This window comes from Pleurodeles waltl, chromosome 7 (assembly GCF_031143425.1).
Source record: "Pleurodeles waltl isolate 20211129_DDA chromosome 7, aPleWal1.hap1.20221129, whole genome shotgun sequence".
NCBI lineage: Eukaryota > Metazoa > Chordata > Amphibia > Caudata > Salamandridae > Pleurodeles > Pleurodeles waltl.
The window spans coordinates 577,071,278-577,098,669 of record NC_090446.1 but is presented as its reverse complement, the minus strand read 5'-3'; the positions used below and the strand labels follow the sequence as shown (position 1 = coordinate 577,098,669).

At 47.0% G+C, this 27,392-nt stretch overlaps 1 protein-coding gene across 1 annotated transcript in view; it reads right to left on the bottom strand.

Annotated features, from left to right (window-relative positions):
• Positions 1 to 203: 203 nt before the first annotated feature.
• CFAP119 (cilia and flagella associated protein 119) overlaps positions 204 to 27,392 on the bottom strand; it is a 120,562-nt gene continuing 93,373 nt past the window's right edge. The window contains exon 9 of the mRNA XM_069244389.1: positions 204 to 611. Within this exon, the coding sequence (XP_069100490.1) occupies positions 439 to 611 (173 nt within the window). The 3' untranslated portion in view covers positions 204 to 438. The remainder of the gene's footprint in view (positions 612 to 27,392) is intronic.

Below are 27,392 nucleotides of genomic sequence, written 5' to 3'. Positions count from 1 at the left end.
CAGTGATTTCCTAGGGTGAAGCTTCAAGGTAGTGTGCAAGAGGAGGCAAACAGTGGACCTCCTTTGTTCACCTATGATGAGTTGTGGTAATAACCCAATTCTTGGCTTGGTATATTAAGGCAAATAGCATTGGTCTTCTTAAATTTCAGATCATCTTACATGCACCTGTATAGATTCACAGTCATGCATATGCAGGTCAGATATGAATATAAATGCTTTTATTACATTACAGAAAACATATGACAAATCATCTACAAAGTGCAAAGGACCAAGCTTGATCCCTACTAGGTGAGACTTGACAAAGAACATATTTCAGCTGCCTGCTTCTCTCACACGTTTGTATTGCCATCTTCAAATGCAGCCAACTTCCGATAATGCCTGTATTCAGTGAAGTTGCCTGTGACTAGTTTCGTCAAAGGTCAGTTCTGCCCAATTCCATCACTTGCGCTTGCCTTTGGCAGACTTCTTACTTGATGGTTCCTCCAGAGTGGCCAGTTTTGCAGAGAAGGTCTCTTCGCTCTCTCGCAGCTTCTCCTGCACAGAGGACCGCAGCTGTGACACCTCCTCACTCAGCTGGGCCCGTATGTACTCCTTCAATGGAGCTGTGGGGCCTGGAAGACATAGAGCAGTGAAATATCAAGAAAGGTTGGGTTTAAAGCAGAAGACCATAACCAAAGCAGTTGCTTCATGTGAAGTTATTCACCGATAGTCATGTGAGATGTCCGAGATTATTTCTAACTTGTTTTAGTTTTAAATTTGTGTGAAACCAGCCTTTTGCCAGAACCTGCATTATATTTTGGGTGTCACACCGGGATAGAGGACCCTGGTCTGAAAAGGAGAATGTGATCAATGCAGAGAATAGAAAAACGAACAGATGTTATTATCTTGATAATTACAAATATTAGGGCGAACATGCATCCTGTTTTTCATCACAAATTCTCACGAGTTAAGGTTGAAACTCAGTTTGCCATGTGGTATTACATCACTACCTCTTATTCACTCTTCCTCACACCTTGCCTAAACCTTGAGGTTTGCCACCTCTAGAGACCTGCCCCTTTAAGCTCAGACACTTTCTTTTATTTTAATAACCCTTCCCCCGAAAGGGGTGGATTTTTTGAGTATATTCTACCTGCATTTAAAGGGATGTAGCCCCTTTTACCAATGTTTCCTATGACGTATGCAGAGCTCTTTTTATCTCATACATGTAGCCGTTTGGAAAGCTGCTGCAGCTCTCCAAGGACTATTATATTGGTCGTCGGTCCTCTGTTTTTTTTTTTTAGCCATCCCTCCACTCTTATACATGGGTGTAGCTTCAAAGGGTGTGCGGGGTGCAACACACTCCCAACAATTTTGTGGGTTAGGGAATGTGAGGAAAGGGGTTATTATATGGTATGGCTGTGAGACCTCACCATGTAATACACTTACCAAGCCCTTTAGGGTTACACTGCAGAATATAGGCACTTGAACACCTAGCCTGCCATTTGCCTGTGGCTTCCAGTTCCTTCTTGTTCCAGACTGATCCAGTGACACCGCAGTTGCTTGGATTTTCCCGCAGGGGTTTTCCTGACTGGGTTTTCCCACTCATTGTTCTTCCCATCAACAGAAGCCCTACCCACCTTAGGACCTACATAATGCAGGCCCCAGAGTGACTGCGCCAATGCCAAGCACGTCTGTGCCTATCCGTGCCTGGACCGAGCACAGTTCCACAACCCCTGGCCCACCCTCCCTCCCTCTGAAGACACACCATTGCCAAGCACTACACCCTGCACCCCGGATGCCGCAACAAACACTGCCACCGCGCCGACCCATGCTCCACATTATGACCTTTCGCCTGCACTCACTGCCACAGCACACACACCAGCCCACCGACCAGCCCCATCCTGAACACACTACAGACACCACCTGAACAAAAACACCAACTCAAATACGCCCTTCTCAACACATGCTCACTATGCAAGCATTCCCGTGAATTATGGGACCTCATCACCACCCTTGCACCCAACACTGTCTTCCTCACAACGACCTGGCTCAACCCTACATCCACCCCAGACTTTGCCACAGTGATCCCAGACGGATATAAAATCAATCACCAGGACTGCACCAACAACGCGGGAGGAAGAACAGCTATCCTTCACAAAGAGACCATACAGTACACCACTGACAACACCACCACCCCCATGGAACATCTCAACTTCAAGCTCCACACGGATGACAAAACAACCATCAGAGGCACCATTGTATATCGACCACCAGGACAGCGCTCCAGCTTTTGCAACACCATATCAGACTTCATTGCACCCCTAGCCTTAGCCTCCAAGGACTACATCTTCCTCGGCCACCTACATTTCCACATTAATGACCCCAATGAAAACACTGCACACCTCTTCGACAGTATGAGCAGCCTCGGAATGACCCAGATCGTCCACAACCCCACACACATCGCAGGACACACGCTGGATCCCATTTTCACCTTCATTAACCGTGTCAAATACAGCCATGTCACAGAACTCACATGGACCGATCACTCCATCGTCCCTTTCAGCATCTCCAGCCCCTGCACTTCCACCCCGAAGATGACCAGCACCACCCACTGGAGGTGGAACAGAATCTCAAAGACCAGCTGGGTGGAAGCCTTCAACAACTCCAACCCAGCTACCGTCACCAACCCAGAACAGCAAGTGAAATACATCAACACCTAACTTGGTTAGGGGATCACCAACTGAGCGAACAGCATCGTCCCCATCAAGGGCAACATCCAGAAAAAATCCTCCAAAAGGGCCACCTGGTACACCCAAGAAGTCAGAACAGCGAAACGAGGCAGCAAACAGCTGGAGAGAAGATGGCGCACTAGCAAGGACACCTCTGACAGAGCAGCCTTCAAAACCTACCTCAGCCTCTACCACCACTTGCTGAGAGCAACAAAGAAGACAGCCCTTGCCGCACGCATCAAAACCAGCACCAACAACACCAAGGAAATTTTCAACAACGTTAGGGAATTCTTCAACCCAGCTGCCAGTGAAAAAACAACATCACACCCTCACAGGAGCTGTGGACCAACTTGCCCACTTCTTCCACAACAAGATTGCAACCATATAGAGAAACGTGGAATCCCAACCCACACCTATGAACTTCCTTGACATTTATGCAGGTTGCAGTGTGACCACACCGCTGGTGTGCCAAAGGCAAGCCAGTCTGCACACATCCGCCATAACTGACACAAACCACACACTGACCACCTGGAACATCCTCTCCACCCAGGACATGACTTCCACCATGATATCCATCCACTCAGGAGCTCGCACCACGTCCTCAAATTTGGAAACCAAAGGGTTGGCCAGGAACTCATCACCCTGCTCAACCCCTCTATCACCACCTTAACATTTTCCGATGCCTGGAAACATGCTAAAGTTAGACCACTACTCAAAAAAAACCTCCACCGACCCCAGCAAACCCTAAAACTACCATCCAGTCTCCCTGCTCCCATTCCCAGCAAAGGTAATGGAAAAGATCACCAACAAGCAACAAATGACATACCTGGAGCAGAACCAGCTACTCAACACCACACAGTCCGGCTTCGACAGCAATCACAGCACGAAACTGCCCTGATTGTAGCCAAAGTTGACATCTTAACCCTTCTCGATCGAGGAGAAACAGCAGCTTTGATCCTCCTTGACTTCTCGGCAGCCTTCAACACCGTATCCCACCAAATTCTGATTAGAAGACTCCACCACATTGGCATCTAAAGGGACATGCTTAGATGGATCACCTCCTTTCTCTCCGGAAGAACCCAAAGAGGTCACCTGCAGTGTCCCCCAGCACTCATCCCCACGCTTTTCAATGCATATATGACCCCTGTGGCTAACATTGCCAGAGTCCACGGTCTCAATATAATTTCCTATGCAGACACCCAACTCATCATCTCACTCACCGAGGACCCCTCCACCACCAGAACCAACTTCCAAAGATGCATGACTATCGCCCCAGACTGGATGAAGAACAACTGCCTGAAGAGGAACACAGGCAAGACGGAGTACTGATCTTTGGCTACAGCAACAACACATGGAACGACTCCTGGTGGCTATCAGGCCTACGACCCGCACCCACTCCCTCCGACCACACCAAAAACCTCAGAATCATCATTGACAAAAAGCTCAACATGAAATCACAGATCAGCCCAGTCTCCTCCGCCTGCTTCCTCTTTTTGCGCATGCTACGTATGATCTTCAGGTAGCTGCCCCTACACACGAGTCTCACCGTGGCACAGCCCCTTATCACTAACCGACTGGACTACGGCAACACCGTCTATGTATGAATCGCCACACGCCTACTACAGAGACTTCAGACCATACAGAACGCCGCAGCCAGACTCATCCTCTGCCTTCCCCGACAAACCCACATCACACCTCACCTCAGGCAACTCCACTGGCTCCTCATGCAGAAGAGATGCCAATTCAAGCTGCTGACCCAGGCACATAAGGCTCTACACAACCAAGGACCCACATACATTAACCACCGCCTGAACTTCACCAACCGTTGAGAAGACTACACACTGCCACCCTTTCACTTGCCCATACTCCCTGCATCTACCGAATCAGGAGTGGAGGACGCTCCTTCTCTCACATCGCAGCAAAAACCTGGAACAGCCTCCCCATGCACCTCCGGACCATCATCTCACTTCCAGAATTCCGAATAGCATTCAAGACCTGGCTGTTTGAATAAGCCACTGGGACCTGCAAGTGCCTGGATACCCTATTGGGTGATTAGCCACACTTTGTAAATACTGTTTGATATAGAAAGAGGAAGTAACAAGGGGAAATAAAAATATAACTCCTTGTTACGCCTCACATGTGGAGGGGTAGGTTTTTGGTGCATTCCCAGGTCTACCAGTAATGGTGAATCTGGGAAGGTGTCAAAAATCGATGGTTGGATTCATGGGAACACCCACGCTTCACCAATGGAATGCCATCTCACGGTAGAGTAATGCAACACAGCGATTTGGGCTGCTTTGTGTTACTCTAGATTTAGCAGCCCAGGCAAGGCCACACAAGGCGGCCTTGCCTCGATGCAGCTCTTTGATAATGATGGCTGTCAGTGTGTAGATGGAGAAGACGTTATTTTGCTCTTTTTTTTTTTTTTTTACACCGCAGTCATTGTATCCTTGATGCAGGTGTGCTGAGAGCCACCAGATGTGGTGAGCTTGAAAGTCAGATAGGCAAGATTATGGCATGGCAGATAAAGTGCCATTTGTATTTGTTGCCTTTCTTTAATTTCCCTCAGTACACATCTGAATTCTATACATGAATTGCAGAGTTGTCTGACCTGTGAACTTGCTCTGGGCCTTTTTAAACCATGCCCTGTCCTAAAGTGCTCAGTTTAAAAATGCACATTTCAGTGAGCACACAACATTGTACCGAAGTGACAGTTTGCCATATATTCCTGTGCATATATACTAGTGTATGCCAGGTGAATATGGCACTGCGTTGTGCCACTTTGTAAACCCAACACTGTGTCGTGCTTGGTTTACAGTATTGCTATAATTTATTTTTCAACTGGTCTTTGCAACATGTGCTTGGTTAGGGGTGTGCAAAGTGTGGTTGAGGTGTGCAGAGTTTTTGTTTTTTAGCTTATGGTTCAATGTATATATTAATGCTACCAAGAATGTCCCTTACTTTTCCAAACTAACGCCCCCCACCCCAAACCGTAGAACACCCATGTCCTTTTAGTCTGGTACACTGTCGCCTGTTTGCAATCCTCAAACTCCCGCTCCTCTAAAGTTATTAATTGAGCAATGCCCTTGCTCTTACTTTGAGCCGTGTCTGATAGTGGACAGATTAGTGTGGTGTCCTTGGTTGCTGCTTTTCTATATTCTGGTGGGATCCTATTGAGGCAGAGACTTGGACTGAGTGGTGATGCCGGTTTATGTCACTTATGAATCTCTGACTCAAAACTCAGAAGTACTAGCAACAATGTTGCTTTGGCTGCAGTACTTTGAACTCTGTTTCACAAACTTTTATAAACAGACGCAAGCCTTTGCTGATTTCATGCTACCATGTCTTCCTTTGCTGAATTCTTCAGAAAATATAGATTGTGTGTCTGGTGTGAAAATGAATAGTCTGTCTTCGTCTCAAAAGCAAGCTTCTAAACGGAGGTGTTAGGATTGGAATGTACCATGCATGGTATCTGGGTCTGTTCCCCTGCCTTGAATGCAAAAAGCAAGTGTATCTGGAATCCTGACTTTTATTGTGGCTCTGTCACGCTAATCTAAGCACGTGTACAGATGCCCTGGCCTGTCGCTGACTTTGTGAGGTCCTGAACCTATCCAGTTACCTAGTAATGTGCACCTAGGTGTGAAAACCTTGTTGTGGGTAGAGGTCTACTGTCCTTGTCCTAGATATAGAGCATAATGCGATGGTGACACAGTTGAAGACCTCTCTCCAAGATCGCAGAGTCTATTGCTAACATTAAAGAGGCTCAGAGTAGCAAGAGCTACCCACAGAATGTATTTTGTTAATAAGGGGTTCCTTAATGGTTCTTCCTGAGATCTTCAATTTGGTTACTGGTAGGCATGAAGGGTGGGACTAGAAGGTAAAGTCTCTAGGTCAGGCCTTCTCTGTTTTTCCACCCTGAATAATGTTTCAGTTGGGCTGATGGCATCTAGGTGCAGAAACCTCATACTATATTGTTTGTAGTGCAGGTGCCCTACTCTAGACACAGCACCAGTGCTACCTCCTGTGAGAAGTATCACTAAACATGTAGGCTGTGTCTATAGAGCAGCCTGAGAAGGACATTTGAAAAGGGGAACACCACAAACTGGCTTTGTAGTGTGAGACAATTGATTAACATCACCAGTCTAGATAATGTGTATAAAATGTCAGATCCAGGTCACCTGACACTGTTCCGATTCCCTCATTACCACAGAAGAGAAAGTACTGCAGAGTACTCTTAAGGACGCTTTGTGGCCATGACTGGTGTGTGCCTGAAAGCCAGTCTCCCAGAAGTGAGGGGATGCCACCTGAAGTCTGCACAGTCTGTTGGAGGGACTGAAGATCTGCCAGAAGTATCTAGAAGCCTGTCTGCTGAGAGATGGCAGCAGTATGTCTGGCCCTGCAGGAGCAAAGACTATACAGGAGTGTGCCCCAGGAACTGAAGCAGCCCTTGCCTGCATGATTGTCATGTTGCCGTCTTATTCGGTCTACAGCACCGCAGAAAGGGACTGTTACATCCCCACTACCACCATGGGTTAATCCGTGAAGTGCACATTTGACTTGTGGAGAGGAAACCGACTGCACGTGAGCCTGAGTCATGCTTTTACCCGAGCACTGTGGGGAGACCAGTTATCAAGAAGTCATCTGAGTGGGAATTAGATTAATGGGAACTTGACAGATATATAATGCTGCAAGGCAGATTCTTACCCAGGGTCACTCTTTTTCTTAAAAGATAAACACCAGTATGAAAATGGAAGTTATTGTGTCTGTTAGTTGATTGTTAAGTTCTGTGTTCGGGTACCTCACACTACCTCCTTGAGAAGCTTGGCCCATTTTGCAGAGCTAAAGTAAGATGTACCCCAAGGCACTAGAGGCAAATGACACCAAGTCCCACGATTTTGGGGGCTAATAGCCTTGTCTGCCCTGTGGGCCACTGTATTGGGGTCTGACAATAGTCGGCAAGCAGTGTGAGATCTGCAAGTGCCAGGTCCTAGTTGGTTGAACAGAATAAGTTCTGATTGAACTCAGTATTATATGCACAGTACTATGGAGGATGCTAAGCTAGATGCAAAGCTAGTTGGAGTAGATCAAGACTTGACACTCTCTTCTTTGATCAGTTAGAAAATCTGGGTTTGAAAAGGGGGTGAAGGAATCCCAGGAACATGTTTGTTAAGGGCCAAATAAGGGAACGGGGCAATAGGGAAGACACTGTAATGGACTCTGAGAAAGTAAGCATTTTAAGAAGCCAGGGAGGGAGGGCTGTGGTGCCAGGCTGTCTCAGCCCAGGTTTTCCCCAGAAACACCCCGTGTGTGTACCCAGATGTGCTTTCCATGCCTTCCCCTCTCCAATTTCAAAGGTACCACTGTCATAAATTCCAGTAGTTATAGCTTTGGGTGGATTACGTCTAGGTCAGACCCTAGACCTGTGGTTGGCGCTATAGACAAAATGGTTTCAGAAGAGTAGAAAGTCAGGAAGTTATAGAGGGAGAAGTTGAGATTAGCTAGTCTGATACTAGAGGAACAGCCTCAGAGAAGAGAAAAGCTCAGGTGTCTGACAGAAGGAGCCTGAGGCAAGGGGCCTCTGGCACTCCTGTAAACCTCATAACTATAATCATCAGGCGAGGTCTCTTTCTGTGTCAATATCTGATCCTAGGGTCCCTCTGCTTCTTGTGCACCTCCCTGCCTCTTACTTCCCTTAGGTCCTGCTGTTCTGAGACTTTTGATTCCAAAGACAGTAGCTTCTGTTTTTTGTAAATATTTCCCTGCTCCTCTTCCTGTGCTGCTGCCACGCCATCCTCAAAAAGCAAACACTGATACTTCTGGAGATACTGAGGATGATATCAAAGAGGATGAAAACCCTGATTATTAAAAAGGAGGTGCATGGCTGGTTGCTTTGCAACTTTGTTTCAACATAGTTTCCTGATGATTCATTTTGTTAGAATTCTGGTGAAGCAGTCTCACAGAGCCTTTCACTTCACCACGTTACCTGACAATTTTGCTTCATCAATGAAAGGCTCCTGAGAAAGCTTGTTATTGGACTAACAATTATCCGAGTTAATTTGAGTTGGATGTCCTGGACGCTCTTAAAGTGGACTAGAATTTGATTTCAAATTAGAACATGTTGCTACAGTATTTCCTAATAATGAGCAGACCTACGTTGCCAAATAGCTAAAGACAGATTTCCAGACATTGATTTCAGCTCTAGAAACCTGCTTCGATTGTGCTGTTGTTCTGGATAGGGTCGGTGTGGGTTTTTGGGTAGCAAGGGTATTTTTATGGCTTCTGGAGGGTGTGGGGTTTTGGGTGGCAAGGGTGTGTTTAGGGTGGGTAGGGGGTTTTGTGTGGCAAGGGTATTATTAGGGCTTTGGGAGGGTGTGGGTTTTGTGGGTGGCAAGGGTGGGTTTTTTTTAGGGTTGGGTATCGGTTTTGTCGGTGGCAAGGGTATTTTAGGGTTTGGGGGGGGGGGGTGGGTTTTTGGGTGGCAAGGGTATTTTTAGGGTTTAGTGTGGATAGGGTTTTTTTGAGTGGCAAGGGTATTTTTAGGATTTAGGGTGGGTAGAGGCTATTGGGTGGCAAGGGTATTTTTAGGGTGGGTAAGAGTATTTGGGTGGCAAGGGTATTTTTAGGGTTAAGGGTGGGTATAGGTATAGGGGTTGTGGGTTAGTAAGGCAAGAAATATATATATATATATATATAATGGTTCTACATGAAATCTCTGGTTCTACACATCCTCTTTTTATGATGACCAGTGACAATTCTACTCAACATTGAAACTCCAGTCATCAGTCACTTTATCCAATGATGGCGTCTTCCCAGAAGCCTTTCCAAAGGGACAGCCATCCATGTCTCCTCCGGCTCTCCTGATGATAACAACTGATGTCAGCCTGAAAGGATGGGGAGCAATCCTTGGTTGTGCCTCCTAGGGGCTGCTAGATCTTTGAAATATAAGGAAATGTGCAATTCTTAGAGCTCTTGTACCCTTCTCTCCAGCTGTGACAGGCTATGCAGTTCTAGTTGGAACAGACAACGAGGTATCCAAATCAAATGTTACATGAACTGACAGTGGAGGAGGGTGTTTAATCTCCATTCTGTGGGAATAGTGGCTCATCAAATCTTCACCTGGGAAGTGTCCAAACTTTCTCTTTATGCAAGTTACATACCGGGGATAGACCATGTGACTGCAGACCTAAGTAGATCTCTCCTTCATCAATGGAATACTACCTGAGGGTGGAATTCTTTCAAGAGATTTGGGGTTCCACTTATAGACTTCTTTGTATCCTCATAAACCTCATACCTGTGCTTGTTTTTTTCTTCGGGGAGGGATCCCAGGGCTATGTGGATAGGTATTTTATCCTCTCTTTGGCCTCAGGGCTTTTTGTTTACATCCACCCTGTCCCCTTTTTAGGGTCGAGCCTGCGAAAGCATGCACTAGCGAGACACTGTTGTTAACATTAAGGGCTTGCAGCCCGCCACTTGTTTACCATTTGATGTCTTGCGTGACACTCTTCTTTACAGCTGCGTAATTGGTCACTGCAGGCCTCAATTCCCTTCTATGGAGCAGGGACCAAGCACTGATTGATTCAATTTAATTAGTGACTGTCCACTGCTCCCGACATGACTGAGGTACTACTATTTTGCTTTTCAACTTCTAGTGTCCTGCAAACAGAAGACATGTGACTGGCAAAAACTTAGCAAGCAGGACACACAAAATTGCAAAGTGCTGTTTTCTTAAGTAAACTTTCTCTTATTTTGCCATCTCTTCCTTTCTCACTTTGCACTCATGTTTTTTTTTTTTTTTTTTTGGCATGGCAGTTCGGGCTGGGATGTTCCCATGAAGAGGAGGGTCAAGACTGATTTGCATATGGCTGGGTCCAAACTGGAATGGCATGGCGAGCAAATAAACTGATGGATTAAACCCAGATCTGTGACTGGGGGGTGAATGTTTGATTTGTTCTGCATTCCATCCATCATCTGGTGTTTTTGATTTGTTTGTGGGTGCTGTTCTCAAAAGAGGACTATTATCTTGCTCTAAATATTGCAAAATGACATTGTTTCTTTCTTATATGTAATTTCTGAAATTATGCTTCAACACGTAATAGTGCAGTACACCCCAATCCACCCCACCCCAATCCACTCTACCCCTGACCAGTCAAATCCACCCTACTCCAATCAACTGCACCACACTCCAATTCAAACCACTCACTCCAATGCACCCCATCAAATCCACTCCAATCAATTCCACCCCACTCCAAAACAATCCACCCTACCGTAGTTCAATATAATCCACCCCAATCCAATCCACCCCACTGCAATCCCATCCAGTCCATCCCACGTAATCCAATCCACCCATTCTACCCCACTCCATTCCACCTCACTTCAATCCACCACACCCCAATGCAACCCACCCCACCCCAATACACTGCATAAGTATTTAAAGGTGCTTCATACTGTTTAATGTATTTGTGCCACGTTTCATATCTACATGTCAATAGTCCATGATATACCAGTAAGCAGGGGAAATGTCATATTGACTGCTGTTCTCAGTAACGTTCAATAAGAGATAGTATGTTGATTGTTATTCCTAATAGCATTTAATAGAAGAGCCCCAAAAGGGAGGTAAAACCCATGCAAATGAGTTAGTTAGAGATTGAGGTTTGGAACAGGAGCTGCAAACATCTTCAAAAATTAGGATACTGGCTGTCGCCTTCAAAAGGCCATACAGTCTTTTTGGCTTTTGCTAGAGTACCGGAACTGCTGGGAGCAGGTGGAGAGGCCAGGACTCCATTTTTGCTAAACAACATCTTTATTGTTCTATTAAGGTATGCGGGTCCGAGGCCATCTAGCAATACTTACTGGCTTCTTCTGGTACTAAAGTGGTTTAGCTAAAGACCGCAAATGAGGGGTTGGAGGACATATGCAGAATTACCATGATGATGTTGCAAATGTTCCTTTTATTTAGCCTGACAACCACTGGTATTACCACTGTCTTACTTGTTCTTATAGTTACTGCCACTTATATTTTATGCACTAGGATAGGATTTTAACCTTGTTATTTAAAAAAAAAAAATTAAGAACATATATTCTTAGTTCATATTCTTCAGTGTGTCTGTTCATGTTTAAAGAGGGTTTGGAACCTACTAATAAGAAATGCTCCTGCGAGTTTCACAGGACTTATCACTACCCTAATGCACCATTTCCTTTTAGTTTGCAGGAGGTTCAAGTAAAGTAATGGTCCACTGGATTCTCTGTCTAAGTTTCTACGTTGACTAAGTCTTTGATACCTAAAGGCCAAGGGTGCACCCAGCTCGGGCTTTATTCAGGATAAATCCAGAAAACGTATTGGGCTAATTTCCAGAATTTGCTTGTTGCCTCCTAAACAATTTTTATTTATCTAGACCCAGGGTTCACACACGTGCACCTTCATGGGATTTTTCCTTAGTGCTTAAGGCTCTGCAGTAAGCCACTTTCGAACCTTTGGATAAAGTACTGATTGATCCTCTTAGCAAAGTTTATTTTCCTTACTGCAATCATGTGTGTCCCTAGATTTGGAGAAAATGCGGCTATTTTTTATTTTTTTTCCTCTGAGCCTTTTCTTTCTTTTCTTTCAGAATAACTGGTTTTGCCCCTTGCCAGTTTTTTCTGTCAATTAATCTGGAAATTGTTTGCTATATGTTTTGGATGCTGGCAGGGGGCTCGGATGGATTTACAATGTACCTCAGCATTTTGTAGCTCTAACCTTCTAAACAACTTTGGTTTTAGCTTAATGGGTAAGAAGAACAAGTTACTTACCTTCAGTAATGCTTTTTTCTGGTGGATACAGTAGCTACCTTTGGATTTCTCACATTACGAATTCTCCCAATGCGCCAGCATTCAACAGAAACTTTTGTTTCCAGCTCTCCACGTCAATGAGGACTTCATAATAGCATGGCTCCGCTCACGACTCCATCTGACATTATCGGAGCCATAAGAAGTCCTCGCCAACGTGGTGACGTCAGTTCCACCCACTTTTTTAGCGTGCCTTCGAGGTGAGTGGGTGAATACCGACAGCACAAGCACAGCATGTGCAACTCAAAATATATATATATATATATATATATATATATATATATACACACACACACATATACACACACACACACACACACACCTTTATATACAGACGTTGTAAGGAAATGCCTCCTTGGCATAACTTTTTTGCCTTTGGCTGATGCTAAGTTTTAATTGAAAGTGTGCTGGGACCCTGCTAACCAGGCCCCAGCACCAGTGTTCTTTCCCTAAACTGTACCTTTGCTTCCACAATTGGCACAGCCCAGGCACTCAGATAAGTCCCTTGTAACTGGTACCCCTGGTACCAAGGGCCCTGATGCCAGGGAAGGTCTCCAAGGGCTGCAGCATGTCTTATGCCACCCTGGGGACCCCTCACTCAGCACATGCACACTGCCTCACAGCTTGTGTGTGCTGGTGGGGAGAAAATGACTAAGTCGACATGGCACTCCCCTCAGAGTGCCATGCCGACCTCACACTGCCTGTGGCATAGGTAAGTCACCCCTCTAGCAGGCCTTACAGCCCTAAGGTAGGGTGCACTATACCACAGATGAGGGCATATGTGCATGAGCACTATGCCCCTACAGTGTCTAAGCAAAACCTTAGACATTGTAAGTGCGGGGTAGCCATAAGAGTATATGGTCTGGGAGTTTGTCACACACAAACTCCATAGTTCCATAATGGCTACGCTGAAAACTGGGAAGTTTGGTATCAAACTTCTCAGCACAATAAATGCACACTGGTGCTAGTGTGCAATTTACTGTAAAATGCACCCAGAGGGCATCTTAGAGATGCCCCCTGAATACCACTCCAATGTCTAGTGTTAGGCTGACCAGTTTCTGCCAGCCTGCCACAAACCAGACAAGTTGCTGGCCACATGGGGAGAGTGCCCTTGTCACTCTGGCCAGGAACAAAGCCTGTACTGGGTGGAGGTGCTTCTCACCTCCCCCTGCAAGAACTGTAACACCTGGCGGTGAGCCTCAAAGGACCCAGGAAATCAGATTCCTGCAACCTGAACCAAGAAGAAGGACTGCTGACCTGAAAGCCCTGCAGAGACGACGGAGATGACAACTGCTTTGGCCCCAGCCCTACCGGCCTGTCTCCCGAATTGGAAAAACTGCAACAGTGACGCATCCAACAGGGACCAGCGACCTCTGAAGCTTCAGAGGACTGTCCTGAACCGAAGGACCAAGAAACTCCAGTGAGCAGCGGCTCTGCTCAACAAACAGCAACAATATTGCAACTTTTCTTCAACTTTCGAAGACCTCACGCTTCCCACCGGAAGCGTGAAACTTCACCCTCTGCATCCGATGCCCCCAGCTCGAGATCCAGAGAACCAACACCACAGGGAGGACTCCCAGACGACTGCTACCTTGTGAGTAGCCTGAGACGACCCCCCTGGACCCTCACAGTGGCGCATGCAGAGAGAATCCAGAGGCTCCCCCTGACCGCGACTGCCTGTAACAAGGGACCCGACGCCTGGACCAAGCACTGCACCTGGAGCCCCCAGGACCAGAAGGAACTGAACCTCAGTGCAGGAGCGACCACCAGGCGACCCTCTGCCTAGCCCAGTCAGTGGCTTGCCCGAGAAGCCCCCGTGCCCCAGGAGTTAAGTCTTTGAGTGTGTGTGTTCCTCATTTATTGCCTGTGTGTGTACAACAAATGCTTAACACTACCCTCTGATAAGCCTACTGCTCGACCACACTACCACAAAATAGAGCATTAGAATTATCTAATTTTGCCACTATCTTACCTCTAAGGGGAACCCTTGGACTCTGTGCACGCTATCTCTTACTTTGAGATAGTATATACAGAGCCAACTTCCTACAGGTGGGGAGGAGGATAAAAAGATGGAAGTGTTGTGGTCTGCCCCAGATGAAAGAGTGCAACTACCTTTGGCAGAAAAGCTGCCCTGGATTCTCAAAACCACCTTACCCGCATGGAATGTAGTGTAAGGGGGTTTTATACTAGGAGCTTGCAGCTCACTCACACATCTAGCCAACGTGATGGCTGTCAAGATGTTTTTTTTTTTTTTTTTTTAAGTAAGGAGCGTCAGTGTGCAACTATGCATTGGTTCAAATGATGAACCCATCAAAAAAGTCAATACCATATTCAAATCCCACTGAGGCATAACGAATGGAGTGGGAAGAAACTTGTTTGTTAAACCCTTAAGGAATCTAAGAACTATAGGGGACTTAAACAAAGAGGATTGACCAGGAAGACAAATAGCCAACAGTGCGACGAGATAGCCCTATACTGTTGCCACAGCGCATCCTTGTCACACTAAGGATAGAGAAAACCCCAAAACATCAGACAAATGGGCCTTTAAAGGGTTGATGCGTCTCCCCTCACACCAACTAACAGATTTTGCCCATCTGCCAGCACAGACAATCTTGGTGGAGTGTGGCTTGGCTGATAAAATAACATCCACCACTTCAGGGGAAAGAGAAAAAAAACTCAGATTGCCCCTTCATTCTCCAGGCATGAAGGTGCAGGCTCTGGAGGTGGGGGTGTAGAACCTGCCCCTGCAAGAGGAGGTCTGCCCTGAGAGGGAGATGGAGCGGACAGCACAGCGAGAAGTGAAGGTGGTCTGTGTACCACACCCTTCTTGGCCAATCCAGGGCTATTAATATGACCTGGGCCCGTCTTGGCAAAGCTTCCTCAGATCTAGAGGAATCAAAGGTATGGGGGAAATGCGCAAAGAAGCTGATTGCTCCAGCTCAGTTGAAACGTGTCCCTCAATGCCCCCTGCATCGGATACTGGAGGCTGAAGAAAGATGGGCAGTGCACGTTCTCTTGAGTGGCAAAAAGGTCTCTCCAAGCATTCCCCACAACTGGAAGATGTGAAGAACTTCCTCCAGATAAAGATGCCACTCGTGATGGTCCGAAAAGCGCCGACTGAGACTGTCCACACATACGTTCAGAACTATGGCCAAATGGTTTGCCACTACGCAAATCTGATGTTCCTGAGCCCAGAACCAGGGCCGCAGAGCCTCTCTTCAGAGAAGTTACAACCCTCCTCCTCCCTGTTTGTTGATATACCACACTGCGGTAGTGTGGTCTGTCAAGAGTTGTATCTACTGACCGCAAATGGATGGGAGGAAGGCCTTGAGAGCCAGAAGTATTGCCCGCAACTCCAACAGATTGATGTGAAACATCTGTTCTACTGGAGACCAAAGGCCCTTGATCTCCAGCTCCCCAAGATGAGCTCCCGTCCCTAGAGTGGAAGCATCCGTTATGATCGGGTCACCGGAGGTGGAAGTGAAAATGGCCTTCCTTGAGACAGGTTGCCGTGCACATGCCACCATCGCAGATCCATTGCAGCGTCTCTGGAGATCATTATCGACTCCTTGAGATCCCCTTTGTGTTGAAACCACTGCTTGCGGAGACACCACTGTAGAGCCCTCATGTGTCAACATGTGTGAATGACCAACAGACTGCAGGAAGCGAACAGACCGAGCAGGCATAGGACCTTTAGGACTGGAACAACCGCTCCTTTTTGAAACATTGGAATCATCGCCTGTTTGTTCTGAATCATGTGGGGAGGAGGATGGGCCTGATTTAATGTTGTGTCCAGTACTGACCCTATGAACAGGAGGCACTGAGAGAGCTCCAGGTGAAATTTGCAAAAAGAACAAGTGATGGACGGAATGCTGAACAATGTCAAACATTCACCCCCAGTACAGAGATCTAAATCCATTGTTATTTTTTTGCTACCCATGCCATTCCAGTTGGGACTCAGCCATACAGATTCGGGCATGTTCAAAGAAATGCCCAGGTTGAACAACAACTGGGTTGTCACCTGCAAATGGTGCACCACTAACTCTGGGGACTTGGCTTTGATCAGCCATTCGCCCAGGTAAGGGAATACTGATATTCCCTACCTTCGGATATGTACTGCCACCACCTTTGTGAAGACTCGAGGTGCGGAAGTAATACCAAAAGGAAGGACCACAAACTGGTAGTATTATGGCCCTACCACGAACCGGAGATACTTCCTGTGTGACTTCAGAATGTGGATGTGGAAATACCCATCCTGCAAGTCAATAGACACCATCCAGTCTTCCTTGTCAAACGCAAGAAGCACCTGTGCTAGGGTCAGCATTTTAAACATTTCCTGTTTGAGGAACCAATTCAAAATCCTCAGGTCCGTGATGGGCATCAAACGACAACGACCATCCTTCTTAAGAATCAGGAAATACCTTGAACATCCCTGACCCCTTTCCTTCTCCAGAACCAACTCCACTGCAACCTTTAACAGAAGACTCTGCACCTCCTGTTGAAGCAACAGATGATGCTCTTCTGAGGAAAAGGAATGACTGGGAGGGAAGGGAGGAGGAATCTCCTGAAAGGGAAGGTCATAACCTTTTCTCACAATACTTAACACCCATGAGTCTGATGTTATTGACTCTCATTCCTTTAGAAAATGTAACAATCTTCTCCCTAAGGGCAACACATGCTGGAGGAAGGGGAGAGAACTAGGGTTGCTTCCCTGACTGGTTTCCTGCAGAGGATGAAGAGAAGGAGGAGGAGGAAGAGAAGGAGGAGGAGGAGGAGGAGGAGGAGGAGGAGGAAGGCTGCCGGGCGGCACCTCTTGATCTAAGTCCATGACTTCTATAGGACCTGTAGAGGGGATCGAAAAGGCTGATGGACTTGAAACTGCTGTCTTCCATGAAAGGATGAGCCACAACCAAACCCTTTGAATTTCTGGAATGGCCTATCAGATGATGAAGACGACTGAAGGCCCAAATATTTTGAAGTGGCTCTGCTATCCTTAAATCTGTCCAGGGCCCAGTCTGCCTTTACCCCAAACAGCCTGGCACCATGAAAAGGGAGGTCCATTAATGTTGATTGTACATCCAATGAAAAGACAGTACCTCTAAGCCACACATGCCTCCCGGTGACAAGTGATGGCTGTAGGAGGCTGGACTGGCTTGTAGTGAGTACCAAGGGGTACTTGCACCTTGCACCAGGCCCAGTTATCCCTTATTAGTGTATAGGGTGTCTAGCAGCTTAGGCTGATAGATAATGGTAGCTTAGCAGAGCAGCTTAGGCTGAACTAGGAGACGTGTGAAGCTACTACAGTACCACTTAGTGTCATATGCACAATATCATAAGAAAACACAATACACAGTTATACTAAAAATAAAGGTACTTTATTTTTATGACAATATGCCAAAGTATCTTAGAGTGTACCGTCAGTGAGAGGATAGGAAATATACACAATAGCAAAAATATGCAGTATAGTCTTAGAAAACAGTGCAAACAATGTATAGTTACAATAGGATGCAATGGGGAAACATAGGGATAGGGGCAACACAAACCATATACTCCAAAAGTGGAATGCGAACCACGAATGGACCCCAAACCTATGTGACCTTGTAGAGGGTCGCTGGGACTATTAGAAAATAGTGAGAGTTAGAGAAATAACCCTCCCCAAGACCCTGAAAAGTGAGTGCAAAGTGCACTAAAGTTCCCCTAAGGACAAAATAGTCGTGTTAGAGGAATAATGCAGGGAAGACACAAACCAGCAATGCAACAACTGTGGATTTCCAATCTAGGGTACCTGTGGAACAAGGGGACCAAGTCCAAAAGTCACAAGCAAGTCGGAGATGGGCAGATGCCCAGGAAATGCCAGCTGCGGGTGCAAAGAAGCTTCGACTGGACAGAAGAAGCTGAGGTTTCTGCAGGAACAAAAAGGGCTAGAGACTTCCCCTTTGGTGGACGGATCCCTCTCGCCTTGGAGAGTCGTGCAGAAGTGTTTTCCCGCCGGAAGGACGCCAACAAGCCTTGCTAGTCGCAAATCGTGCGTTTGGCGTTTTTGGACGCTGCCGGGGCCCAGGAGGGACCAGGAGGTCGCAAATTGGACCTGAAGAGAGAGGGGACGTCGAGCAAGACAAAGAGCCCTCACTGAAGCAGGTAGCACCCGGAGAAGTGCCAGAAACAGGCACTACGAGGATGCGTGAAACGGTGCTCGCCGAAGTTGCACAAAGAAGTCCCACGTCGCCGGAGACCAACTTAGAAAGTCGTGCAATGCAGGTTAGAGTGCCGTGGACCCAGGCTTGGCTGTGCACAAAGGATTTCCGCCGGAAGTGCACAGGGGCCGGAGTAGCTGCAAAGTCGCGCTTCCCAGCAATGCAGCCCAGCGAGGTGAGGCAAGGACTTACCTCCACCAAACTTGGACTGAAGAGTCACTGGACTGTGGGGGTCACTTGGACAGAGTCGCTGGATTCGAGGGACCTCGCTCGTCGTGCTGAGAGGAGACCCAAGGGACCGGTAATGCAGCTTTTTGGTGCCTGCGGTTGCAGGGGGAAGATTCCGTCGACCCACGGGAGATTTCTTCGGAGCTTCTGGTGCAGAGAGGAGGCAGGCTACCCCCACAGCATGCACAAGCAGGAAAACAGTCGAGAAGGCGGCAGGATCAGCGTTACAGAGTTGCAGTAGTCGTCTTTGCTACTATGTTGCAGGTTTGCAGGCTTCCAGCGCGGTCAGCAGTCGATTCCTTATCAGAAGGTGAAGAGGGAGATGCAGAGGAACTCAGATGAGCTCTTGCATTCGTTATCTGAAGTTTCCCCAGAGACCCTAAATAGCCAGAAAAGAGGGTTTGGCTACCTAGGAGAGAGGATAGGCTAGCAACACCTGAAGGAGCCTATCACAAGGAGTCTCTGACGTCACCTGGTGGCACTGGCCACTCAGAGCAGTCCAGTGTGCCAGCAGCACCTCTGTTTCCAAGATGGCAGAGGTCTGGAGCACACTGGAGGAGCTCTGGACACCTCCCAGGGGAGGTGCAGGTCAGGGGAGTGGTCACTCCCCTTTCCTTTGTCCAGTTTCGCGCCAGAGCAGGGCTAAGGGGTCCCCTGAACCGGTGTAGACTGGCTTATGCAGAATTGGGCACATCTGTGCCCAACAAAGCATTTCCAGAGGCTGGGGGAGGCTACTCCTCCCCTGCCTTCACACCATTTTCCAAAGGGAGAGGGTGTCACACCCTCTCTCAGAGGAAGTTCTTTGTTCTGCCATCCTGGGCCAGGCCTGGCTGGACCCCAGGAGGGCAGCTGCCTGTCTGAGGGGTTGGCAGCAGCAGCAGCTGCAGTGAAACCCCAGGAAGGGCAGTTTGGCAGTACCAGGGTCTGTGCTACAGACCACTGGGATCATGGGATTGTGCCAACTATGCCAGGATGGCATAGAGGGGGCAATTCCATGATCATAGACATGTTACATGGCCATATTCGGAGTTTCCATTGTGAAGCTACATATAGGTAGTGACCTATATGTAGTGCACGCGTGTAATGGTGTCCCCGCACTCACAAAGTTCAGGGAATTGGCTCTGAACAATGTGGGGGCACCTTGGCTAGTGCCAGGGTGCCCTCACACTAAGTAACTTTGCACCTAACCTTTACCAGGTAAAGGTTAGACATATAGGTGACTTATAAGTTACTTAAGTGCAGTGTAAAATGGCTGTGAAATAACGTGGACGTTATTTCACTCAGGCTGCAGTGGCAGGCCTGTGTAAGATTTGTCAGAGCTCCCTATGGGTGGCAAAAGAAATGCTGCAGCCCATAGGGATCTCCTGGAACCCCAATACCCTGGGTACCTCAGTACCATATACTAGGGAATTATAAGGGTGTTCCAGTAAGCCAATGTAAATTGGTAAAAATGGTCACTAGCCTGTTAGTGACAATTTGGAAAGAAATGAGAGAGCATAACCACTGAGGTTCTGATTAGCAGAGCCTCAGTGAGACAGTTAGTCACTACACAGGTAACACATTCAGGCACACTTATGAGCACTGGGGCCCTGGGTTACCAGGGTCCCAGTGACACATACAACTAAAACAACATATATACAGTGAAAAATGGGGGTAACATGCCAGGCAAGATGGTACTTTCCTACACAACCCCCCCCCAAACGAAGGACAATAAGACTAGGCATGACCTGATGAGTCTTCATTGTCTAAGTGGAAATATCTGGAGAGTCCATCTGCATTGGAGTGGCTACTCCCAGGTCTATGTTCCACTGTATAGTCCATTCCCTGTAGGGATATGGACCACCTCAACAATTTAGGATTTTCACCTTTCATTTGTTTTAGCCAAAGTAGAGGTTTGTGGTCTGTCTGAACAATGAAGTGAGTGCCAAACAGGTATGGTCTCAACTTCTTCAGAGCCCAGACCACAGCAAAGGCCTCCCTCTCAATGGCAGACGAACGCTTTTCTCTAGGGGTCAATCTCCTACTAATAAAAGCAACAGGTTGATCCTGGCCCTCAGAATTAAGTTGTGATAGGACTGCCCCTACTCCTAATTCAGATGCATCAGTTTGGACATAGAATTTTTTAGAGTAACAAGGGCTTTTCAGGACAGGTGCAGAGCACATGGTCTGCTTCAGCTCCTCAAAAGCTTTCTGACAGTTTGCTGTCCATAATACCTTTTTAGGCATTTTCTTGGATGTGAGGTCATTAAGAGGGGCTGCAATGGAGCCATAGTTCTTAATGAACCTCCTGTAGTACCCAGTGAGGCCTAGGAGGGCTCTCACCTGAGTCTGAGTGGTAGGGGGAACCCAATCAATAATTGTTTGGATTTTCCCCTGAAGTGGTGCAATCTGTTCCCCACCAACAAGGTGTCCCAGATAAACCACCTTACCCTGCCCTATCTGGCACTTTGAAGCCTTGATAGTGAGGCCTGCCTTTTGCAGGGCCTCCAAAACTTTCCATAGGTGGACCAGGTGATCATCCCAGCTGGAGCTAAAGACAGCTATATCGTCCAAATATGCTGCACAGAAAGCTTCCAGCCCTTGCAGGACTGTGTTCACCAACCTCTGAAAAGTGGCAGGTGCATTTTTCAAACCAAAAGGCATTACAGTAAACTGGTAATGTCCTCCAATGGTAGAAAATGCAGTCTTAGATTTAGCATCTTCTGATAATTTGATCTGCCAATACCCTGCAGTCAAATCAAAAGTGCTTAGATACTTGGCAGATGCCAGTGTATCTATAAGCTCATCTGCCCTGGGTATAGGGTGAGCATCAGTTTTGGTTACTAAGTTGAGACCTCTATAGTCTACATAAAACCGCATTTCCTTCTTACCATCTTTAGAATTGGGTTTTGGTACCAGTACCACAGGAGAAGCCCATGGACTGTCAGAGTGCTCAACCACTCCTAGTTCCAACATTTTCTGAACTTCTTACTTTATGCAGTCCCTGACATGGTCAGGCTGCCTATAGATCTTACTTTTGACAGGTAAACTGTCTCCAGTATCTATAGTGTGCTCACACCAAGAAGTGGTGCCTGGCACAGTAGAGAAGAGTTCTGAAAATTGTCCTAGGAGATTTATGCAATGGTCTTTCTGCTCAGCAGTAAGACAATCTGCCAAAACTACACCTTCCACAAGAGCATCTTGTTCTGTGGAAGAGAAGAGATCAGGTAGAGGATCACTGTCTTCTTCCTGTCCCTCATCAGTTGCCATGAGCAGGGTGAGATCAGCCCTGTCATGGTAGGGTTTCAGGCGGTTGACATGGAGCACCCTAAGGGGACTCCTGGCAGTGCCTAAGTCAACCAAGTAGGTGACTTCACCCTTCTTTTCAACAATTGTGTGGGGTCCACTCCATTTATCTTGGAGTGCTCTTGGGGCTACAGGCTCCAAGACCCACACTTTCTGCCCTGGTTGGTACTGAACCAAAACAGCCTTCTGATCATGCCATTGCTTCTGGAGCTCTTGGCTGGCCTGAAGGTTTTTACTGGCCTTTTTCATGTACTCAGCCATCCTTGATCTGAGGCCAAGTACATAGTCCACAATATCCTGTTTAGGAGCTTTTAAAGGTTGTTCCCAACCCTCCTTTACAAGTGTGAGTGGACCCCTAACAGGGTGTCCAAAAAGAAGTTCAAAGGGGCTGAAGCCCACTCCTTTCTGGGGTACCTCCCTGTAGGCAAAAAGGAGGCATGGTAGAAGGATATCCCATCTCCTGCGGAGTTTTTCAGGGAGTCCCATAATCATGCCTTTGAGAGTTTTATTAAATCTCTCCACCAGTCCATTTGTTTGTGGATGATAGGGTGTTGTGAACTTGTACGTTACACCACACTCCTTCCACATGGCCTTTAAGTATGCAGACATGAAATTGCTTCCTCTGTCTGATACTACTTCCTTTGGGAAGCCCACCCTGGAAAATATTCCCAGGAGGGCCTTTGCCACTGCAGGTGCTGTAGTGGTCCTTAAAGGAATTGCTTCAGGATATCTTGTGGCATGGTCCACTACCACCAAGATAAACCTATTGCCTGAAGCAGTAGGAGGGTCAAGGGGGCCAACTATGTCAACCCCTACCCTTTCAAAGGGAACCCCAACCACAGGCAGTGGGATAAGGGGTGCCTTTGGGGTGCCACCTGTCTTGCCACTGGCTTGACAGGTTTCACAGGACTTACAAAATTCCTTTGTGTCCTCAGACATCCTAGGCCAATGAAACAGGGGAACAAGCCTGTCCCAAGTTTTCATTTGTCCTAGATGCCCAGCTAAGGGAATGTCATGTGCCAGTGTTAGGAGGAACTTTCTGTACTCCTGAGGAATCACTAATCTCCTGGCAGCTCCAGGTTTAGGATCCCTCTGCTCAGTGTACAAGAGGTTGTCCTCCCAGTAAACTCTGTGAGAGTCACTGACATCCCCATTAGCCTGTTTGACAGCTTGCTGTCTGAGACCCTCTAATGTGGGACAGGTTTGCTGTGCCACACTCAGCTCCTCTCTGGCAGGCCCCCCTTCACCCAAAAGCTCAGCAGTGTCTGCTTCCAGCTCCTCTGGTGTAGGTTCTGCACAGGGAGGGAATTCTTCTTCCTCAGAAGTTGAATCCACTGTAGAGGGAGGGATAGTAGGAAGTGGTTTGCTTCTACTAGCCCTAGCTTTAGGGAGCACTTGGTCCATTGTTCCAGGATCCAAGCTTCCCTGTCCTTTTTGCTTTTTGGCCTGAGCCCTTGTCAAAGCAAAAATATGCCCTGGAATGCCCAGCATTGCTGCATGGGCCTCCAACTCCACATCTGACCAAGCTGATGTCTCCAAATCATTCCCTAATAGACAGTCTACAGGTAAATCTGAAGCTACCACAACTTTCTTTGGACCAGTTACCCCCCCCCAGTTGAGATTTACAACAGCCATGGGGTGGCTTTGTGTTATGTTGTGAGCATCGGTTACTTGGTACTGGTGTCCAAGTATGTGTTGTTCAGGGTGCACCAGTTTCTCAATCACCATTGTGACACTGGCACCTGTGTCCCTGTAGGCCTGGACCTCAACACCATTTATTAGGGTTAGTTGTTTGTACTTCTCCAAGTTATGGGGGCAAGCAACCAAAGTGGCTAAATCAATAGCCCCTTCAGAGACTAAAGTAGCCTCTGTGGTCTCCCTAATCAGACCCACCCCAACTAAATTACCAAAAGTGAGCCCAGCTACTCCCTTGGATTGGCTATTAGTAGGTTTGCTCCCACCACCATTGCTATTAGTAGGGACACTAGGTGTAGCAGTAGGGGTTGTAGTGGTAGGAGCAGTGGTGCCTTTCTTTGGACAACTGGGATCTGTTGTCCAATGGCCTTTTATTTTACATAAATAGCACCATGGTTTCTTTTCCTTGTTCTGATTAAAGGAGGATTTGGGCCCACCACCCCCACCAGAGTGTTTTTGTGGGCCTGATGAAGACTCATTTTTAGATTTGTCCCCACCCTTGTCAGAAGACTTACCATCCTTCTTTTTGTTGCCATCTTTGTCACCCCCTGTATGAACTTTTCTGTTCACTCTTGTTCTGACCCATTTGTCTGCCTTCTTTCCCAATTCTTGGGGAGAGGTCAGATCAGAGTCCACCAAGTACTGGTGCAACAAATCAGACACACAATTATTAAGAATATGCTCTCTCAGGATTAGGTTATACAGGCTGTCATAATCAGTAACTTTACTGCCATGTAACCACCCCTCCAAGGCCTTCACTGCCTGGTCAATGAAATCAACCCAGTCTTGTGAAGACTCCTTTTTGGTCTCTCTGAACTTTATCCTGTACTGTTCAGTGGTTAAGCCATAACCATCCAGGAGTGCATTCTTAAGAACTTGGAAATTATTAGCATCATTTTCTTTCACAGTAAGGAGCCTATCCCTACCTTTTCCACTAAATGATAGCCATAGGATAGCAGGCCACTGCCTTTGAGGGACATCCTGTACAACACAGGCCCTCTCAAGTGCAGCAAACCACTTGTTAATGTCATCCCCCTCCTTATAAGGGGGAACTATCTTGTGCAGATTCCTGGAATCATGCTCTTTTGCAGGATGACTATGGGGAATACTGCTGCTGCCACCATGGGTATCTAAACCCAACTTCTGGCTTTCCTTCTCTAATTCAAAAGACTGTCTATCCAAATCCAGCTGTTGCTTTTTAAGCTTCATTCTGGTTTGTTCCACCCTCAACTTATTGAGTTCCCTCTCTAACATTCTGTCATCAGGGTTGGTGGGAGGGACATTTCTAGAAACAGAGCTATGATGGGAATGAACAGAAGGAGACCTGTCCCTTACAGAAGGCACCCTAACAGCTTGGTTTACAGAAACATTACTACCAGTATGGTGAGAATAAATGCTTTTGCTATGATGTGAGACAACACTATTTATTTGGTGTGGCTCATCATCATTACCATCTATGCTAGATTGTCTAGTAATGGGCAGGCTAGGAAGTTTCTTTCCTGAATCTTTTCCTGGGGGAGTCCCTGAATCAGATTGAGAACTATTAGGTACTTTTTCAACAGATGGGGCACCTATGGCCTTATCCTGTTCTCTAAGCATGTTAAGTAACAGTTCCAAGGAAGGATTCTTCCCTACACTCAAACCTCTCTCTATACAGAGACTCCTTGCTCTTTTCCAGCTAAGGTTGTCATATGCAAGTTTGGACAGATCAACACTTTGGCCTGTGCCAGACATTTTTTTTTAGAGAGAGTTAAAGTGATAGAAAAAGAGAAAAAAGTTTTCAGAACTTTTTGGAAAGACAGAAAAAAACTTTTTAAACTTTTAAGAACTTTTTGAAAGTTTAGGAGTACTTTTCAGCACTTAGAAAAGAGTGAAAAGAGGAAATGCAAAACTTTTTGGCTATGTGTATATACACTGACCTTGTTTTGTATATTTTTCTCTTATGAAAAGTACAATGACAAGAGTGGTAAGTAGTCTCAAGCACTTATCCCACCACTGCACAACCAATGTAGGAGGCTGGACTGGCTTGTAGTGAGTACCAAGGGGTACGCACCTTGCACCAGGCCCAGTTATCCCTTATTAGTGTATAGGGTGTCTAGCAGCTTAGGCTGATAGATAATGGTAGCTTAGCAGAGCAGCTTAGGCTGAACTAGGAGACGTGTGAAGCTACTACAGTACCACTTAGTGTCATATGCACAATATCATAAGAAAACACAATACACAGTTATACTAAAAATAAAGGTACTTTATTTTTATGACAATATGCCAAAGTATCTTAGAGTGTACCCTCAGTGAGAGGATAGGAAATATACACAAGATATATATACACAATAGCAAAAATATGCAGTATAGTCTTAGAAAACAGTGCAAACAATGTATAGTTACAATAGGATGCAATGGGGAAACATAGGGATAGGGGCAACACAAACCATATACTCCAAAAGTGGAATGCGAACCACGAATGGACCCCAAACCTATGTGACCTTGTAGAGGGTCGCTGGGACTATTAGAAAATAGTGAGAGTTAGAAAAATAACCCTCCCCAAGACCCTGAAAAGTGAGTGCAAAGTGCACTAAAGTTCCCCTAAGGACAAAATAGTCGTGTTAGAGGAATAATGCAGGGAAGACACAAACCAGCAATGCAACAACTGTGGATTTCCAATCTAGGGTACCTGTGGAACAAGGGGACCAAGTCCAAAAGTCCCAAGCAAGTCGGAGATGGGCAGATGCCCAGGAAATGCCAGCTGCGGGTGCAAAGAAGCTTCGACTGGACAGAAGAAGCTGAGGTTTCTGCAGGAACGAAAAGGGCTAGAGACTTCCCCTTTGGTGGACGGATCCCTCTCGCCTTGGAGAGTCGTGCAGAAGTGTTTTCCCGCCGGAAGGACGCCAACAAGCCTTGCTAGTCGCAAATCGTGCGTTTGGCGTTTTTGGACGCTGCCGGGGCCCAGGAGGGACCAGGAGGTCGCAAATTGGACCTGAAGAGAGAGGGGACGTCGAGCAAGACAAAGAGCCCTCACTGAAGCAGGTAGCACCCGGAGAAGTGCCAGAAACAGGCACTACGAGGATGCGTGAAACGGTGCTCGCTGAAGTTGCACAAAGAAGTCCCACGTCGCCGGAGACCAACTTAGAAAGTCGTGCAATGCAGGTTAGAGTGCCGTGGACCCAGGCTTGGCTGTGCACAAAGGATTTCCGCCGGAAGTGCACAGGGGCCGGAGTAGCTGCAAAGTCGCGGTTCCCAGCAATGCAGCCCAGCGAGGTGAGGCAAGGACTTACCTCCACCAAACTTGGACTGAAGAGTCACTGGACTGTGGGGGTCACTTGGACAGAGTCGCTGGATTCGAGGGACCTCGCTCGTCGTGCTGAGAGGAGACCCAAGGGACCAGTAATGCAGCTTTTTGGTGCCTGCGGTTGCAGGGGGAAGATTCCGTCGACCCACGGGAGATTTCTTCGGAGCTTCTGGT